The 15,916-nt window shown below is 46.0% G+C and overlaps 3 protein-coding genes across 3 annotated transcripts; all 3 read right to left on the reverse strand.

Moving 5' to 3' along the window:
- Window positions 1-615: 615 nt before the first annotated feature.
- On the reverse strand, window positions 616-5,387 carry gmppb (GDP-mannose pyrophosphorylase B). The gene is made up of 10 exons (XM_037491123.2): window positions 5,290-5,387; window positions 4,100-4,279; window positions 3,929-4,009; window positions 3,774-3,822; window positions 3,414-3,556; window positions 3,169-3,327; window positions 2,977-3,055; window positions 2,315-2,442; window positions 2,022-2,204; window positions 616-1,461 (listed from the first exon to the last, which is right to left on the reverse strand). Exons 2-10 carry the CDS (start codon window positions 4,226-4,228, stop codon window positions 1,330-1,332), a joined length of 1,083 nt encoding a protein of 360 aa, XP_037347020.2. The 5' UTR covers window positions 4,229-4,279; window positions 5,290-5,387; the 3' UTR covers window positions 616-1,329.
- A 758-nt stretch (window positions 5,388-6,145) lies between these two features.
- On the reverse strand, window positions 6,146-10,289 carry pde12 (phosphodiesterase 12). Its single transcript, XM_037490769.2, has 9 exons — window positions 10,176-10,289; window positions 9,329-9,990; window positions 8,708-9,135; window positions 8,515-8,620; window positions 8,252-8,396; window positions 7,654-7,732; window positions 7,433-7,555; window positions 7,091-7,296; window positions 6,146-6,785 (listed from the first exon to the last, which is right to left on the reverse strand). Exons 2-9 carry the CDS (start codon window positions 9,904-9,906, stop codon window positions 6,666-6,668), a joined length of 1,785 nt encoding a protein of 594 aa, XP_037346666.2. The 5' UTR covers window positions 9,907-9,990; window positions 10,176-10,289; the 3' UTR covers window positions 6,146-6,665.
- A 145-nt stretch (window positions 10,290-10,434) lies between these two features.
- atp6ap1la (ATPase H+ transporting accessory protein 1 like a) lies at window positions 10,435-15,686 on the reverse strand. Its single transcript, XM_037490767.2, has 8 exons — window positions 15,467-15,686; window positions 13,216-13,238; window positions 12,831-12,913; window positions 12,457-12,525; window positions 12,192-12,346; window positions 11,895-11,945; window positions 11,299-11,536; window positions 10,435-11,069 (listed from the first exon to the last, which is right to left on the reverse strand). The coding sequence occupies exons 1-8, from the start codon at window positions 15,571-15,573 to the stop codon at window positions 10,812-10,814; spliced, it is 984 nt and encodes a 327-aa protein (XP_037346664.1). The 5' UTR covers window positions 15,574-15,686; the 3' UTR covers window positions 10,435-10,811.
- Between the last annotated feature and the right edge of the window lie 230 nt (window positions 15,687-15,916).

Here is a 15,916-nt window from a genome sequence, read left to right on the forward strand (position 1 = left end):
AGATCAACAATAGAAGTATGTTAGCATGCTAACAAGCTAAATCGAAATATCAGCATGTTAGTGTTAATCGGTTGAACAGATTAGACTGATGAAATGTCCCAGCACAGATTTGTGTTGCAGTACTAAAAGAAGCACTCAAACATAAACAAAAACACGTGTCAAAGTAGAACATCACAGATGCAGCGCGAGTTAAATATCTGTGAATAAACTGGATAAACTGCAATTAGTTATTCAAAAAGGCTGACTTCATTCTGTCCTTTTTTAAAGAGCAGCTACCAGATCGCCATTAAATCCTGATCCAAAGAACAGAAACAAAACAATGTTCAGAAAGGCAACGAGACACCTGCTCGGTAATCAATATCTACAACTAGAAAAGGATCTTATTACATTCATGTCCGTAACAGCGCAAAATAATATTAAATGACGTGATCAAATGTGAGATGTTGAATTATCCATTAAACCGTCAACCAGCTGTAACTAATCCTGCATTTAGTAGAAAGAAGTCAGAGGATTCCATCCATGAAATGTGAATGCACAGTGCACCATGAGCAGTGTTCGTATTGCTCTCCATCGCCCGCTTCATGTTAGTTCCACCACCATCAAACAAACCCCCCTCCCTCCCTCTACGGAGAGGCTAAGTCCCGCCCCCAACGGTGTCCCCCATGCAGCCATATATCTATTCTATTTTAAAAACTCTGATTAGTACGCGATGAGACAAATATTGTTTTTATCCCGATCTAATTGTTCCAAGAATTACACATGATTTGCGTTTGTCAGTTTCAAAGATAAATGTGCTCGTTGAGAAAGTCTTCTGTGTGAAGCCCCGTCTCCCAGAATGCACGTCACCAACGCCGCGAGCCGACCCAGCTCTTTATCTGACACGACGCGTTTCATCAATCTTCTTTATGTGGCGGGTCCCTGTGAGAGAACATCCTGGTGCTCTTCATTAGTTCAAGATGACCTTACTCAATAATTATGAGTCTCTGTGGTACAGGTTCTTAATGAGGCCCGATGGTGGTCGACTGGACTGTGCCTCTATTGGAACAGTGTTCATATTTACCACCCCGTTCTGGACATTTAATCCAACATAAACCGGGCCGGGCCGGGTTCAATCTTTGTTTCTCTTTGATGGACGATGCAGCTAAACAGGGCTGTAAACAAGTCCAAATTATTATTATTTTTTAAAAAGAAAAGAAAAGGGCCTTCTCTAATTCTCTTTTTTTCCCCCCCTTCACCCGATTGTTCATCGCCTCTCTCCCCTCCGGCACAGTTTGGGTATTCAGTCGGGTCCGTATGTGAAAAGGCGCTTTCCCCTCTTCTGGCCCGCTGCTACATGATGATCCGTGGCTCCGGCACCGACTCGTTGATGGACTTGTGAGGCAAGACGTTGGCGCCGTTCAGGTAGAGCTCGTCGTTCACGATCACGTCCTCGCCCAGAACCGTTACGTTCTCCATGCGGACCTGAGGACCCAGAACCACCCGGATAATCATCATCACACACGACAGCAATTATTAAAAAACGATCTCCACCATCATCCAGTGTGAGAAAAAAACCCAACTGATCCGCAAAAAAGGATCCAGTCGGGCAATTTTTCCAGAGCTTTGGTCTGAAGAACAACAGGCAGTATTTAGGAAGTGGACCCGGTTGTCATGACGACACCTCTTGGTTTGTGGATTTGAAGCATTTAGTTGAGAACCCTTCTGTATTTTTGCAAATGGTGATTTGGTGATAACCTGATTGACTAAATAATGTAAATTGTTTCATTGAATAATAATGTAAACTACAGATTGAGACCATAAACTGTTGTGTATGTTTCTAATGGTTACGGATTTAATGAATCAAGCCTACTGCTGGATCGGCAGAGAGAATGCATGCTTTAAGACTCAGCTATTAGTTTTGTTGAAAAGTCATTCTTTTGTTAAAAGGACTAAAAGAACTTTTTGTTATCTTCCTTTAAAGACCGGACAACTCTGAGGGGGGGGGCGACCTCCATCCGTCGCCCTGCGGGCTTCCTACTCACCCACTGGCCCACAGAGGAGCTCCAGCCCACGATGCAGCTCTCCAGCCAGGAGTGGGATCGAACCTGCGCGCCCTTCAGCACCGTGCAGCGCTTTATCCTCACGCCGTCCTCCACCACCACGCCGGCTCCGATGGTGACGTTCGGCCCGATGGTGCAGTTCTCCCCGATCTGCGCCGTCGGGTCCTGCAGAGGGGAAGCAAGGGAAGCAAGGGATGGGGGACATTATCACCAGGCACGTCTGTGTGGGGGGGGGGGGGGAGGGCCTCCGGCGGCGCGGAACGGGGTGCACTCACCACCAGAACGTTGCCTAGGAAACCGGGCCCGGTGTGCAGCCTCTCGGGGGCTTGCTGCCGCAGCGACTGGAGGTACATGCACATCCCGGTCAGGAAGTCTTTGGGCTGACCGATGTCCATCCAGAATCCTGCAGACGGACAGAGAGAGTAGTTGGTTGCCGTGGAAACAAATAACCCATAAGGAGGAGCGTCCTTGTGATCAGCGACGGGGGGGGAGGCCGAAGCGTAAGCCGTTACAAAGGTCTTTACTGGAGGGAGCGTGGTGGGGTGGGGTGGGGGGGGGGCTGCTAGATGTCTCCACTGCTTCATCTCATTGCTCAGTGAGGGACGAGGATCTAGAGATGCACCGAGTCCAGCTTGCGAGTAGATATCTTCAATATGACAAAAAGTCTTCATCATCTTTCAGTGTGGGGTTTTTTTTTGGGGGGGGCTCGGTGCTTCCCTACTAAATGTAGTGAAGAAAAGGCCAAACACTTACGTCTGGAGGCGCTGTGAGCTGTGAGACCGGAGCGAGCACAAAGGGAAACTCCTCACTCACACATTCATCATCATGGCACCGTTTATGTACAGCAGTGAGACAGAGCACCCACTTTGACAAAAGTGAATGAAAGAAGTGTGTATTATTGATGTGTGTGTGTGTGTGTGTGTGGTGGTATTCTTACCCTGGAGCTCCATGGTGTACAGCTGTCCCTGCTCTGCCATCACAGGAAATATCTCTTTCTCTATGGATGTTGGTCTCAGCTGCGCGCACACACACACACACACACACACACACACAACAGTACAGCGTATATCAACACGAGGATTCTTACACATTTACCTCCTGGATCTCAAATAATGTGTGTGTAAGTTACCTGGATCCTGCTGAGCATGCTGGGATTGAAGATGTAAATGCCGGCGTTGATCTTGTTGGAGACGAAGACCTGCGGCTTCTCGACGAAGCGCTGAATCCTGCCGCTGTCTGCCTCAAACACCACCACGCCGTACTTAGAGGGCTCCTCCACCCGCGTTACCTTCACACACGGATGGGTTGGTTGTTTGAGTGCAGTCTAACTTCATTTCCCTACGAGAATGTGTGAAACCCATTCTAAAGGCTCACCACGATGGTCCCCTCTTTGCCGTGGTTGCGGTGAAACTGCAGCAGATCTTTGAACGGAAAATCGCAGATGACGTCCGAGTTGAGGACGAAGAACGGCTCGTTGTCGACGTTCAGCAGCTCTCGAGCCAACGCCAGAGGGCCCGCTGTACACACACACACACACACACACACATTTTTGTTACAATGTGATCAAATACCGTTATTTATTGAACAAAAAGCTTGCTCCAAACGAGTTTTAATATATATTAATTGCAGAGATTGATGTTCTGCAGGATTCGTAACACTATACTACACAGAATCTCGCTAGTTTAATCCCTGGATACTTTCAGATGGACTCTGTTGTGTTGAGGAGAAACTCACCGGTTCCCAGAGGCTCCTTCTCGTGTGACAGAGAGATACGAATCCCAAGCTGAAGAGAAAACAGGGAAACATACAGGAAACGTCAGAACACTGTTCATAAATCATTAATCCAAAGTGCCAGAGCCAAACGGAGCGAGCTGGTTTGTGCTACGTACTCTCTCCTCCTGGACTCTCATCTCTCGCTCCAGCAGATCCGACATGTAGCTCACCGCCAGAATCACATGGTCCACCCCGGCCTGAAAGGGGAGAATACAATGAACCTCAGCAATAAAGTTGAATGGTTTGCTGCATTATAGAATCTCCCGAGGGGGGTCGAGCTCACGTACCTTCACCAGTGCCTCCACCTGGTGCAGCAGGATGGGTTTGTTGCAGAACTCCACCAGCGGTTTGGGGACGCTCAGCGTCAGCGGTCGCAGCCGGGTCCCGTAACCCCCGACGAGGATCAAAGCCTTCATCCTTGTGGCGTTAGCGACTGTTACCAGGGTGACCACTGCGCGTCGACAAGCCTGAACAGGAGAGAGGAGAGTCACAGTGATAACAGGACAGCCAGCGTGACGCTGCCTATATACGATTTTTTATACAAAAGATAACATGTTCACTTTGCAGTAGAGACACTTTGAATATTCTTTATTTTGTTTTTCCACCCTGATGGTATTGGAAGAAGATCTTTAAAAACAGCCTTACAGTTTGTTAAACATGTATTTATATTTAATCATGAGTGATTCAATGTGACGCTGCGCTCTGTGACACCAATGTAATATTGAAAGAAAGAGTTCATATTGTGGCCTGAGCGGGGCGCTGGTGAGATTATCTGAAAACTTGTCAGACGGCGTTTTTATTTCCTCATGAGAGATTTGGAAAGTTGTAAAACTTGTCCGGCCAGATTTCAACTGTCTGCGTTCTTGGTTCATCTGAAAATTATTATTATGGTAAAACAATTTACACTTTAGATTTGAATTGTAATTGTAACAATTATATCATTTATAATATAATTAATACAAATATTCATCCCCGTTTATTGGAACTGACGTTGTCATTGAGTTTTGATGCTGTCAAAACCCCATAAGATCACACATTTACAGATGAAGCCAAATAAAACATAAAATAAGAAGTGTAGTCTGACTATGGTTAAGTTGACAGAGAGAAACCACATCACAAGCTCTTAATTCATTCACACTTTAAGTTTCTCTCACCTCCTTATATTTGTAGTATAGTGACAACAACAACAACGAGGGGAGATAAAACGGATTAAAGCAGCTAATGTAGCTATTATTTTCCGCACGTCAGGGTAAATATGAAGGTAAACGTTGAGCAACGTAAGACCAAAGAGACGAAGTGTTAACTGTGCTCATGTTTCAAGTGAATTTACTGAGATTGTAGCTAAACCCTGTTAGCTTAGTTCTAGCTAATGTTAACTCATTTACAGGATCGATAGCTTTTAACAGCACATCGTTAGCAGCGAGCCGCTGTCCTCCGTCTGTGTGCAAGTGAATAAAGAGGCTGAAATGTTACTCACGGGATTCTTGTTCGGCAAAAGTATCCAGGTGTTTTGTGAATGACTGAAACTGTGGGAATGACACGTAGGATCGTTCAAATCCGGATTCCTGGTTTCGCTTCCGGTCAAGTGGTTCAGCATCAAGTGGGATAAAGGGTTTCGTTGGAGATCCGGTTAATGCTTTCCAAAATAAAAGCACGCGGTTTGGATCGTCTTGTTTAACTATGTTTGGCACTGCTTTTATTCATGCACCATTGGACAAAACATCTGGAAGTTAGTCCACAATTACAAAAAAAGCAAATGCAGCAATTTCTCACTTCGATCAAACTGTACAAGGTAAAGAAAACGTGGGGGGGAGGGGGGAATTGAACAATTAAGCTTTTATTTAAAGGCCAACTGCCCTGGTTTCCTGTCAGTCTAGTTAGCTTTGGCAAATTTGATGTTTTGCCGCTCGGCGCTGTCACTTACACGAGGGGCGGGGGGGGGGCATTAACCGATTGCAAATCTTCCTATACGATACAAAATTAAGGATAGACCTGTTTTGTTTTTATATCACTATTTTATAATGTAAAAACACAACGCCATGGCGATACCACCTTTTCCATAATCTTAATTTAGCTGTTTCTCCGCGCCCCTACGACCCAATGGTTTGTCCCAAACACTCCGGTCCCGCCTCTTCACAACCTTTGGCCAATCAGAGAAAAACAGCGTGGCGCTGGAAGGAGGATTCATCGCATTCGAAGCAGCGGGTTGACATTTGACAGCTTGTTTACCTCCTCAAGGACCTTTGTCCTGGACAGCTGTATTAAAAAGGGGTGTTTTCGTTGTTTTAGTCTACAACAATTAAAACTTGATTTATAGAAGAAACAAAATTGACTATCCACAAATAAGTCAAATCTTATGCATTTATTATCCTGTCAAGTATTTGAGCAAATACAAGTCCATGTGAACTAAATGGTGTTCTAAATATCTGTTGTAGAGTGAGGAAGAACCAACAGGAGTCAAATTACCTCTGTTGGTTAATATGAACCGCAATTAATAAGTATTTACCTAAAATGATGCACTACATTTCCCGTTGAGAGTATCACACAAATAATAACTTTCAAGAAAAATAATAATTTGCAATGCATCACTTTCTCCATTAACAACCCCAACACTGAATATCAGTAATTAGAATTCTTTCATGATTAGACTGTTAAATATACAATACGGACTCCATCACAACAGTCAACTAAAGTTAAATGTTGTAATTTAAAAAATATTTTATTAAGTTAACGTGCAGGTCTTTTAAGGCTGACACTTCATCCATATTCAAAGAAAATTCGGGATGTATTTGAAGGAACAACTCGTGACACGTTTTTTTTGTCCAGGTAGTTTGAAGTTAAAAGGTTAAAAGGTCAGGGGTTCCAGCGCAGGTCACAGATCAGAGCGATGTGGTCAGAGGGATGAGCGACGCTGGGCAGGGCCTCGTAGGTGGTGACCTCCTGGTGGCTGGGCAGAGGAATCACCTGCTCCACCTGCGGGGCGCGTGCACACACACACACTTATAGATACACCATTTCAGCTTTTCATTTCAGTGTCGACAATAATGCTTTCTATAAATCGATCAATATGCAAATATAGTTTAGTAGAAAGGTTTAACTGGGGGACATTGAAGGCTTCATGTATTCACGGCACACATGAAGATGCATATTAGACCAAAAGTGCTATATGTGACTACACATGGTCCAATACCTGCCTAATATACTGTAATATATATATATATAGATTTTTATCAGAGTAGGTGATGCCGCAACAATCAGGATTTGTTTGTTGGCCGTACCTGCATGCTGTCCGGCTGGATGAAGATGTAGTCCAGGCAGCCGTGAAATCCTCCCACGTAGTTTGTGTAGGCTGGCTGGCCGCATGCGCTCAGCAGGGGGGGGAAAGCAGAGAGCAGCTCCATGCTGATGGACTCCTCCGGACCGGAGCTCCTCCAGTCTTCGTGTTGCAGAGGAACCGCTGTCTCTCTGAGCAGCTGGAACACACCTGCGGACAGCAGGAGGACGAACCGCCAATTGAACGCCGCTTTAAGGCTCAGAACGTATGAGGATATTTAAGTGAAGACAAGGAAAGGCAAAGTGAAGACAGTCGGGGAGGCGGGCTTGGTGATACTTTGGGTTACCTGAGTTAGGGGAGGAGTTAAAGTCTCCGCAAAAGAGTAGAGGGGCTCCAGGTGCGTTCTCGTTGATCACATGACTCAGGTGTTGCAGAGCTACACCCATCTGGACCAAACGAACATTCCCTCCTTCAAAAAAGGGGAGATTAATCCAGTCGTTTAGAAATGTGTCTTTTTGCTTTGATTAATATGTGAAAGTCTTCCGCCTGCTCCATGAGTCCGTCTACCTTTTGGGTGCCAGTACAGGTGAGTGTTGGCCACGCAGACCTTCCTGCTTGGTTTGTTCAGGTCCTCGAGCACACTGACCTGCAGAGAAACAACAACGCGTCACAGCAAAAACTTAGAAAGCCAAATTAAGTGTCCCCTGAGAAGAAAATGCAGGCAATAACTTCCAAGTCTGACAGGTGACGCCAATGTGTGAACTTTAAACTTTAAACAAAGTCAGATTCTAGAGAAGTCCAAACAAAAATGACTACTTCTCTCCTGATTTATTCCCTCAGTAAACATTGCAAACATGAGTTTATGGTTTAAATTTATAGTTTTAAGCATTTTTCAATACAGCATATTTAATTAGTGAATGATGGTCCATTTAGAGTCAAAGAGATCATAAAGCAGGGCAGGACTATTGAGATTGACAGACGGTTGACAGTGTTTTTGTCTTGGATCCTTTCGCAGGGTGTTTTCAGTTTATTAAAGTTCTTTAACATATTAGTTTGCTTAAATGGTTAAAAAAAAACAATGAATATCCTGATTGTTTTTGTTGTTGATTCTTCTGTCTAATTTTTTTTTTGTACCTTAATAGCCCATTAAAATGTCAGAATGTACCTGCAGGACGGTGGCCCTCTGCAGTACCTTTCCCATCAAAGCGCTGTTAGCTGAAACCCTCTCCAGCAGCACAGAGTGGATGGGGTCAGAGGTCAGAGCCTCCCTCAGCACGATGTCATGACGGCTCAGCAGCTGGAACTTTGATCTAAAAAAAAAAAAAAAGTTAAAATTATTTTACATTTCCCTGATTCAAACCTGGATTTTTGCTGCTCGTGGCTGCTGTAATATCTTCAGATGCTGAATGCTGGCGGGGCGGACCTGACCTGCGGTAGAACATTGCCAGTCCTTCATGCTGCTTCTCCTTGATCCGAAAAACACCGTCCAGGCCGAAGGCGTCCAAAGCTGGAGTCAGACTGTCTGAAAACACGGCTACAGACGACATGAAGGAAGTCAAGAGAGCAGCCCTGTACAACCCCCTCACAGGCAACACGGAGACATATTTGTTTTTGTAATTACCCTTATCCACCTCCTGCAGACAGACGATGTCCGCGTTGTACCCGGCGAGCTCCTTCTTGATCAGGTTCTGCCGGTAGTCCAGCTGCAGGGCGTAGGGGGCGCAGTACGGGTACAGCACCGTCTTGGAGAGCTCCGTCTGAGCGTAGACGTCGGCCAGGACGTTGTACGTCACCACCCGCACCGCCGGCCACTCCGCCTCTTTGAGGGTGTACGCGTGCCGGTTGTCAAACGTGCACACGCCCGGTCCGGCCTCCACGGCCCCCGCTGAGACCAGCTCCTCGACCGGGCCGTCGCGTGTGCCGTCTTTGGGGATGCAGTGCAGTTTGAGCCGGTGGCCGATGTCCTGGTTCGAAGGCACATGGACTCTGCCACGGCCGACCTCCGTCCAACCGCCGTCCCCGTGTGGCGGTTCTCCAGAAGCTTCAGGGCTGCAACGTCAAAGAGAAACACAACTTCATCTCCTCACGCAGCCCAGAGCACCGAGCCGTGTCTTTGTGTGATGGATGCTCTTTACTTCTGCATGTATTGCTTTTTTATATGTCGAGCTTTGTTTGAGAGTTTTAGACAATCACACACGTGGAGACGGATATAGTTTGGATTAACATCTTTCTTTCAAATTACCTTGCGTTAGGGGGATTTTCTCTAAACCAGATGAACTCGCAGTCCTGCAGATTTCCAAACTCGATCTCCAGATTGGGACAAACCGGGAACTCGGCCAACAGGGACACCGGGAGCTCCGCGGCGGTGAACGTGGGAGCGTTCCTCCGTATTGCGTATTTAACGTCTCCCACCTGCAGCACGGCTCCGTCCTGCCACGCCTCCGAGTTGGGCACCGCGTCGGACACCTCCTGCCCCTCGTAGTACAGCTTCACCGCGGCGGGCTCCGGGCTCTGCCGCGGCGGCCCCTTGTTGTTCTTCTTCGACTTCTTCGCCTTCCCCTGGCTTTTCGCGATGCCGTTGGTGATCCGGGCCAGGACTTTGCCCAGCGCCTCGTCCTGGTCCCGCAGCATCTGCTTATTGGTCCCGTCTAGGCGGAAGGAGATGGTGAGTTTGGGCTCGCCGGGGAGACACCTCACCGCGACGGGCTCCATCGCGCCGAGGATGAGGCGGCGGGCTGCGGTCAAGGACCGCGGTGAGGAGGCGAGCAGCAGGCGGGCGGGTCGGAGCAGAGCGTGGACAGCGGAGAGGTGGTTGAACATGAAGCCCTCCCGGCGGGTGAGGACACTTTACGGCAAAACCCCACAGGAGCTCCAGCCGTTTAACGTCAATGACAGTCGCGTCACCTGTTTGGGGGAACTGCAGTTAGCTAACGTTAACTACACCTGTTAGCCAACATGCTAATCAACAAAGCTAACCCGAAGAGGAAAAGGGCAAAGTAGAGAGTTTAATCAACCCTCGAGCGCCCTATTTCTAAAACTAAACAAGATAGAGAAATAAACAACCGATTTAAATAACGTGTGATTTTTACATTAACTAAAGTCGGTCCGTTAACTGCGAACAGTCCATCAACAGTACGAGGCTTCTTCTTCTGTGGAACATTTTCTTCTTTGGTGTTGTCGGTTGACTAGTTTAGGTGCGCAGTATGTGCAGTACCGCCACCTGCCGGATGCCTTAAACACGCTTCTTCGCGTATCAGCGCCCTCTACATGACGTCATGAGAATTACACCAGTCGGTCATGATATAATATAATATAGGCTCTAACTAACTCAATGTAACATATATTTCAAGTGAGAGCAGATTGCCATCGGAGTGTATGTTACAAACTCTTGTAATTCAAAATCGTTTTTTGTGTACAGTGAGAGTTTCTCTTGTACCTCATTGTCAGAGTACCAAATTCCAACAATAAAAAATATACAAATATAGATGGAAATTGAACAAAAGAAACATGAATTTTATTTATATATTTTATAAAATGTGTTATCAAGACAAATGCATAATTTTACTAATCGGATCGTTAAAAAAAACACTAAAAATATATATGTATTTTTAAAAAATCTAATCCTGAGGTTAAACTCTATAATCCCACCAAAGGTTTGTTGTCAGTTGTCAGCATCCAATCAGCTGCGTCTCTTGTTGAAGTGTTTCATTACGCCCGTGGCCGCTCTACAGCACGTTCTTCTCCGCTCCGTTTTCCACGCAGCAGTGTTCGGGCTGTTGGGGGCTCTGCGGGTAGTAGACGTCGGCCTTGTGCTCGTCCTCATGCTCGATGTGTTTCAGGTGCACCACCATGTGCAGGGCGTAGGCCAGGACCAGCAGCAGGATGAGGGAAGTGACCAGGCCCATCAGGATGGCCGGCGTCATGAAGGTGGCGCAGACGCTCGCGGGGGAAAACTTGCCGGCGGTGACGTTGAACGCCTGAATCTGAAGAGGGAACAGGGACGTATTCGAGATCGTTAAGACGATACGTTCCATCGTGTGACGGTTCAGGAGTTAATCGTCAGAATACAGTGAAAAATAAATCTAAATCTAATCCAATATTCGCTCTCTTTACAACTCCAGAGGTAAACATCCTGTCTATTTTATTATGTCCGGCCTCTGTCCCTTTGCTGCATGGTGCTGAGAAGGTCGGTGTGTCAACCAGGACGGGTACCTGGAAGTTGGTGAAGGTGACGGTCCAGCGGCGGGCGTGGTCGCTGCTGGGCAGCAGCAGCGCGCTGTAGCGCTGCAGGCTGCTGACGTGCAGGCAGTGGTAGGAGGAGGAGGCGGGGGCGTACACGTCGCTGGCGTTGAACACAGCCTCCTCGGAGGTGTTGTAGCGCAGGGACACGCTGTCCACCGAGAACCACCACTGACCCGAAGACTCGTAGAAGGTGTTGGACAGCTGCAGCCTGGGGACAGGAGCACGACAGGAGGCCTTCAGAGGTCTGAAAGGAGGACGTTTTGCTCTCTAGGAGCAGATTAGTTATGAGCACCATCCCCTTTTTTTCTTTGTGCCAATGGCGTCATATTGTTCCGCTGACCCACATGAGGTGGAGATGCACTGAGAAATGCAAACAGTGAGTCAACAAAGAAGAAGAATCCGAGGCGAAGAACACAAATGCAAACAATGGAGGTCTCCAAAAAGGAAACCCTTAACGTAGACATTTGTTTGTTTAAAAAGTTTTTTCACGTGGACATTAAGAAGAACGGTCTCATTGGTCTCATTGCGTCGTTTACACGATGTTGAGTTGAGTGCAGATGACTGACCCGATAGACAGGGCTCTCAAATCCTCCACGTCTCCAAACCTCATGATCAGCCTGGTGAAGAAAGACAGACCGACAGACAGTCAGGAGCAGTAGTGATGAAACAGTTGAGGATAAGTTCTTGTCCTTCTTTGAACGACATAAGAATCAACTGACTACTCCCTTCGGGTGTTTTACTCCCCCTGAATTGGACTATAATCTTTCTGTTGGACATTTGAATATTTAAAGTGCAGGAACGTGTTTTCTGATGATTTTCCAGGTGTGTGTGGATGGGACAGACGGGGAGGGGGGGACACCTACGTGGCCTTGTCCCGGAGGCAGACTGACTGGCTGGTGTCCACAGGTTGCTGAGGAGAGAAGGCTCTCTCCGTCAGGTCCAGCTGCTTCTGCTTCTCGTAGCGCAGAGACAGCTTCCTGGCCTGGAACAGGACGCACGGCTTCCCGTCAGACAACACCTGGGGGGGGGCGGAGACGACAGTGTCACGGGACAACGCCTAAACTAAATGTGTTGACTGTGTATATACCCTCATAGTGTCTCTGCGGCGTTTAGCTGGTACAGCGTCACCTTGAGGGGGGGGAAGGGAACGGCGACTCCCGACGTCTGAAGCAACTTCCTCTGGGACACATCGGGCGACTGAGGAGGAGGAGGAGAGAAGAAGAGGAAGAACACCTTAAAGTCAGGTTGTCCTGCACTGTGTTTCTGAAAAGGACACTTCATGAGACGCTGACTGACGGAGACCTCACACTTCCAATCTGATTTTATTTGTACAATATAGTAAAAACCTGCACCCCACAATAACCTCTGAGGCCACATGGTGTTTTTCTTCCTCACCCCCCCCCGCCCCCCGTTCGTTCCGTCTCCTCTCCGACAGGGTTGAGAGACAAAGTACCAATATTTCCACTTGAGAGAGACGCCGTCCTCTCCTCCTCTCAGTTTACCTGCAGTTGTCTCAACGCTTGGTCTTCGGACGTCAAACGCTCCGCCGTCCACTTCCGTCCATCAGCGTGTGTCGTCTCTTCGTCTGCAGGGACAAGGACGGGGTGAACAAACACAGTTGATGCTTTGGAGACAGCGGGTTGCCCCTGACAACAGCAGTGACAGCAGCAGCCCAAAGCAGCCACTCATATTCATGAATACATTGATTTTTGGAAACCACACAGGATTTATTTTTTCTGCTCTCCTGCTGATTTCTTTTCTTTAGGCTTCTGTAGTTGTTTATAATGATGAAGGTTAATTTAGCAGTTGGGCAAATGTGTGTTTTATTTATTGTTTAGGACTCAACTGTGTAACATTACTGAAAGAAGATGGATAAATGATACTCACCACGGTGTGGAGAGACAGCAGCACTGTGAACAAAAGCAGCATAAAATAATGTTCATCATTTAGTTTACTGTTCCCGTGTTTAATTTAACCCAGCGTCCTGTTTTAATTGCTTGATGCTCTGTCTCATATTTTAAAATGATCGTATCCGCCACAAAATGTTGGTTCAGATGGTGTGTGTGAAATATTGTTTATATATACATATTTTCTAATGTGTATTCTTTTAATTTAATTAAGTGGTTTAATTATTTTTTTTACTAATATTTTTTCCATAGTGTGATTATATTTATTTCCATTTTTATCAGTCTTAAAGAAATGGGGTAAACATTCTTTGAAGAAACCACAGTCACACAATTCACATCTCATTCTGTGTCATTATTTGACACTTGGCCAATGTGACAAAAAACATGGCTATCCAAATATGTCGATATGTTCCCATCTCAAAACCTAAACAACATTGCCATTTTAAAAAGAACCTTCCACCCCATAAAGATGTTAAAACTAGAATTAATTTAACAGCAATTTGTAAAATCACCCTAATATATCATGCAGTTTAGGAACAAAGGAGAGAGAAAAGATGATCACCAGACAAACCTGTGAGGTTTTGACTACCCAGAATGCATCTTGTTGTTCGAGTGACCCAGTTATCTACCTGGTGGATTAGTGGTTAAAATACCAGACTATTTATCCTGGGACAGAGATGCTGAGAGGACTCGCTCTCCCTCGGATTACAGGGACACGAAAAGTAGAACAACGATTTATTATCACTTTAACTTTTAAAACGATGAATGCAATAGATTGACATGATGTTGATGATATACATGTGATGATCTTGTGTAAATAACCCACGGCTGTTATATGGTTACAGACCCTCTCCCTCAACCTCCATAGGCACATATTTGTTAAAATGCTGTAATAAAAAATAAAATGAATCTAAATAATAGCAAGCATTCGTTAAACTATTGATAAATAGCGACAAGCGTTGCCATGTTAACAAAGAGAATGTTGATGTCGATTTTTGGCAGCTTTAATAGAAAAGGTAATCGGGTCGATGTTATGTTTCACAACAAAAAGTGCCTGCTGCAGCAGGTCGACTTCACAATACATTTAAACCCAAATTCTGTATCCTTTTTGTCGCCACAGTTTGTGTATTAAGACGCACCAGTCGGGAAGCCTGATGATAGCAAGGTGGCCACATCAGACACCGGGATGTGAGGGATGCAGAAAGGTGCTTTGTTCAGAACAAGAGGCAGATAAAGAAGACAAATCCCGCCGACTCACTCGCAGCCAAAAAAAAAGGTTTAGCTCCTGTTTACTCAGAGCGGGACGGTGGATTGTGGGATTGCACGGATTATGTAATCAAGCACACACACACACACACACACACAAACACACACAAATAAAGGATGGGGTGGCTTTTGGCCAAAGGGAGATTTTGCCGTTTCTCCCTCCTTTTACAATCAGCACTGTAACCCACTTTAATAAATAGCAGACAGATGCCTTCAGACAAAGAGACTCATCTGTGTTTCCCTTAAACAGAATGTTTACTGAACAATTCTGCAAAAGCCTTAATCCTACAGATATTATTTAGGGTCCACGTTGGTAAGATACTGGTTTTCGGCTCTGAAGTCATGGTTTTTGGAAATATACCTCTGGTGAATAAGTGGTTGATCAATTTATTAGAAGGTAACTTTAACACAAAAATTCCAAATGGGATTCAGGTTTGTGACAGAAAACACAAACACCTGCATGAAAGTAGAAGGTTTTTTTTAGCCATGTTCATAGTTGAGTTCAGCCTTAAACAGGCGTCGTCAGATGACCCTTCTGTTCTCCATCTGCTCACAACAGCAGACGCACAAAGGTAGAGATTGTGGACACAATGGAGTATTTAGCAGCTAATTCTATTCATGACGGGAGTTTACAGACAGCAAAAAACAGAACTAAAAAAAGGAAAGTGGATTATTTAGATTCATCAGGGAGAGAACTCCAGCGTGATGATCACGTCTGCTGGATAAGAAAGTAATTGTTTGCCATAATCACTTCATAAAATGTCAGATTGTTGAGTTTTCATATTGCTCCTCTGTCCCCAAATAAAAATGCAACTTGAAGGAGATAGAAGTAATGATCTCTATGGCCTCGCAGTGCAAAGCATTCAGTAAGCTTTGAGCCGACTGGGTCCATGACTCAAAGATTAGAGCGTCACCATCAACGAGCATCAAGGTAAAAGATAATCTCCTGCTCTGTTTCTACTGACCTGTCGGCAGCCGGCTGGTCGAGGCACGAGGATGGTTTGAGATGGAGGAGAAGGAGAGAGAGGAAGAGGAGGAGGAGGGTGCAGCATTGTTTCCATGGTGAAGACATCTCTGTGGTTAACCAGGAAGAGTGGGATGCCAGCACACACTCTCCCCCGTCTCTCCCTCCGGTAATCTACTTTAATCAGCACCACCGTCTTTAAGCCCACCCTCCCCTGCAAAAGGCGGATGAATCAGCCAATCAGGACGGAGCGCAGGCGCAGAGGGGTTGAGGCGGCCCCGCCCCTGGTTTCTCATTTTCAGCTCCGATATGATAGGGAAAGATGGCTGGCCTGAATGTTACTGTGGTCCATCTCTGCTGCAGGGAAACAAGACTTGGACCGATGGTGGAATATAACTATGTATATCTACTAAACGCTGTGATTAATTAGAATTTTAACTACTTATACTTT

Source organism: Pungitius pungitius, chromosome 8 (genome assembly GCF_949316345.1).
Source record: "Pungitius pungitius chromosome 8, fPunPun2.1, whole genome shotgun sequence".
NCBI classification, from domain to species: Eukaryota; Metazoa; Chordata; class Actinopteri; order Perciformes; family Gasterosteidae; genus Pungitius; species Pungitius pungitius.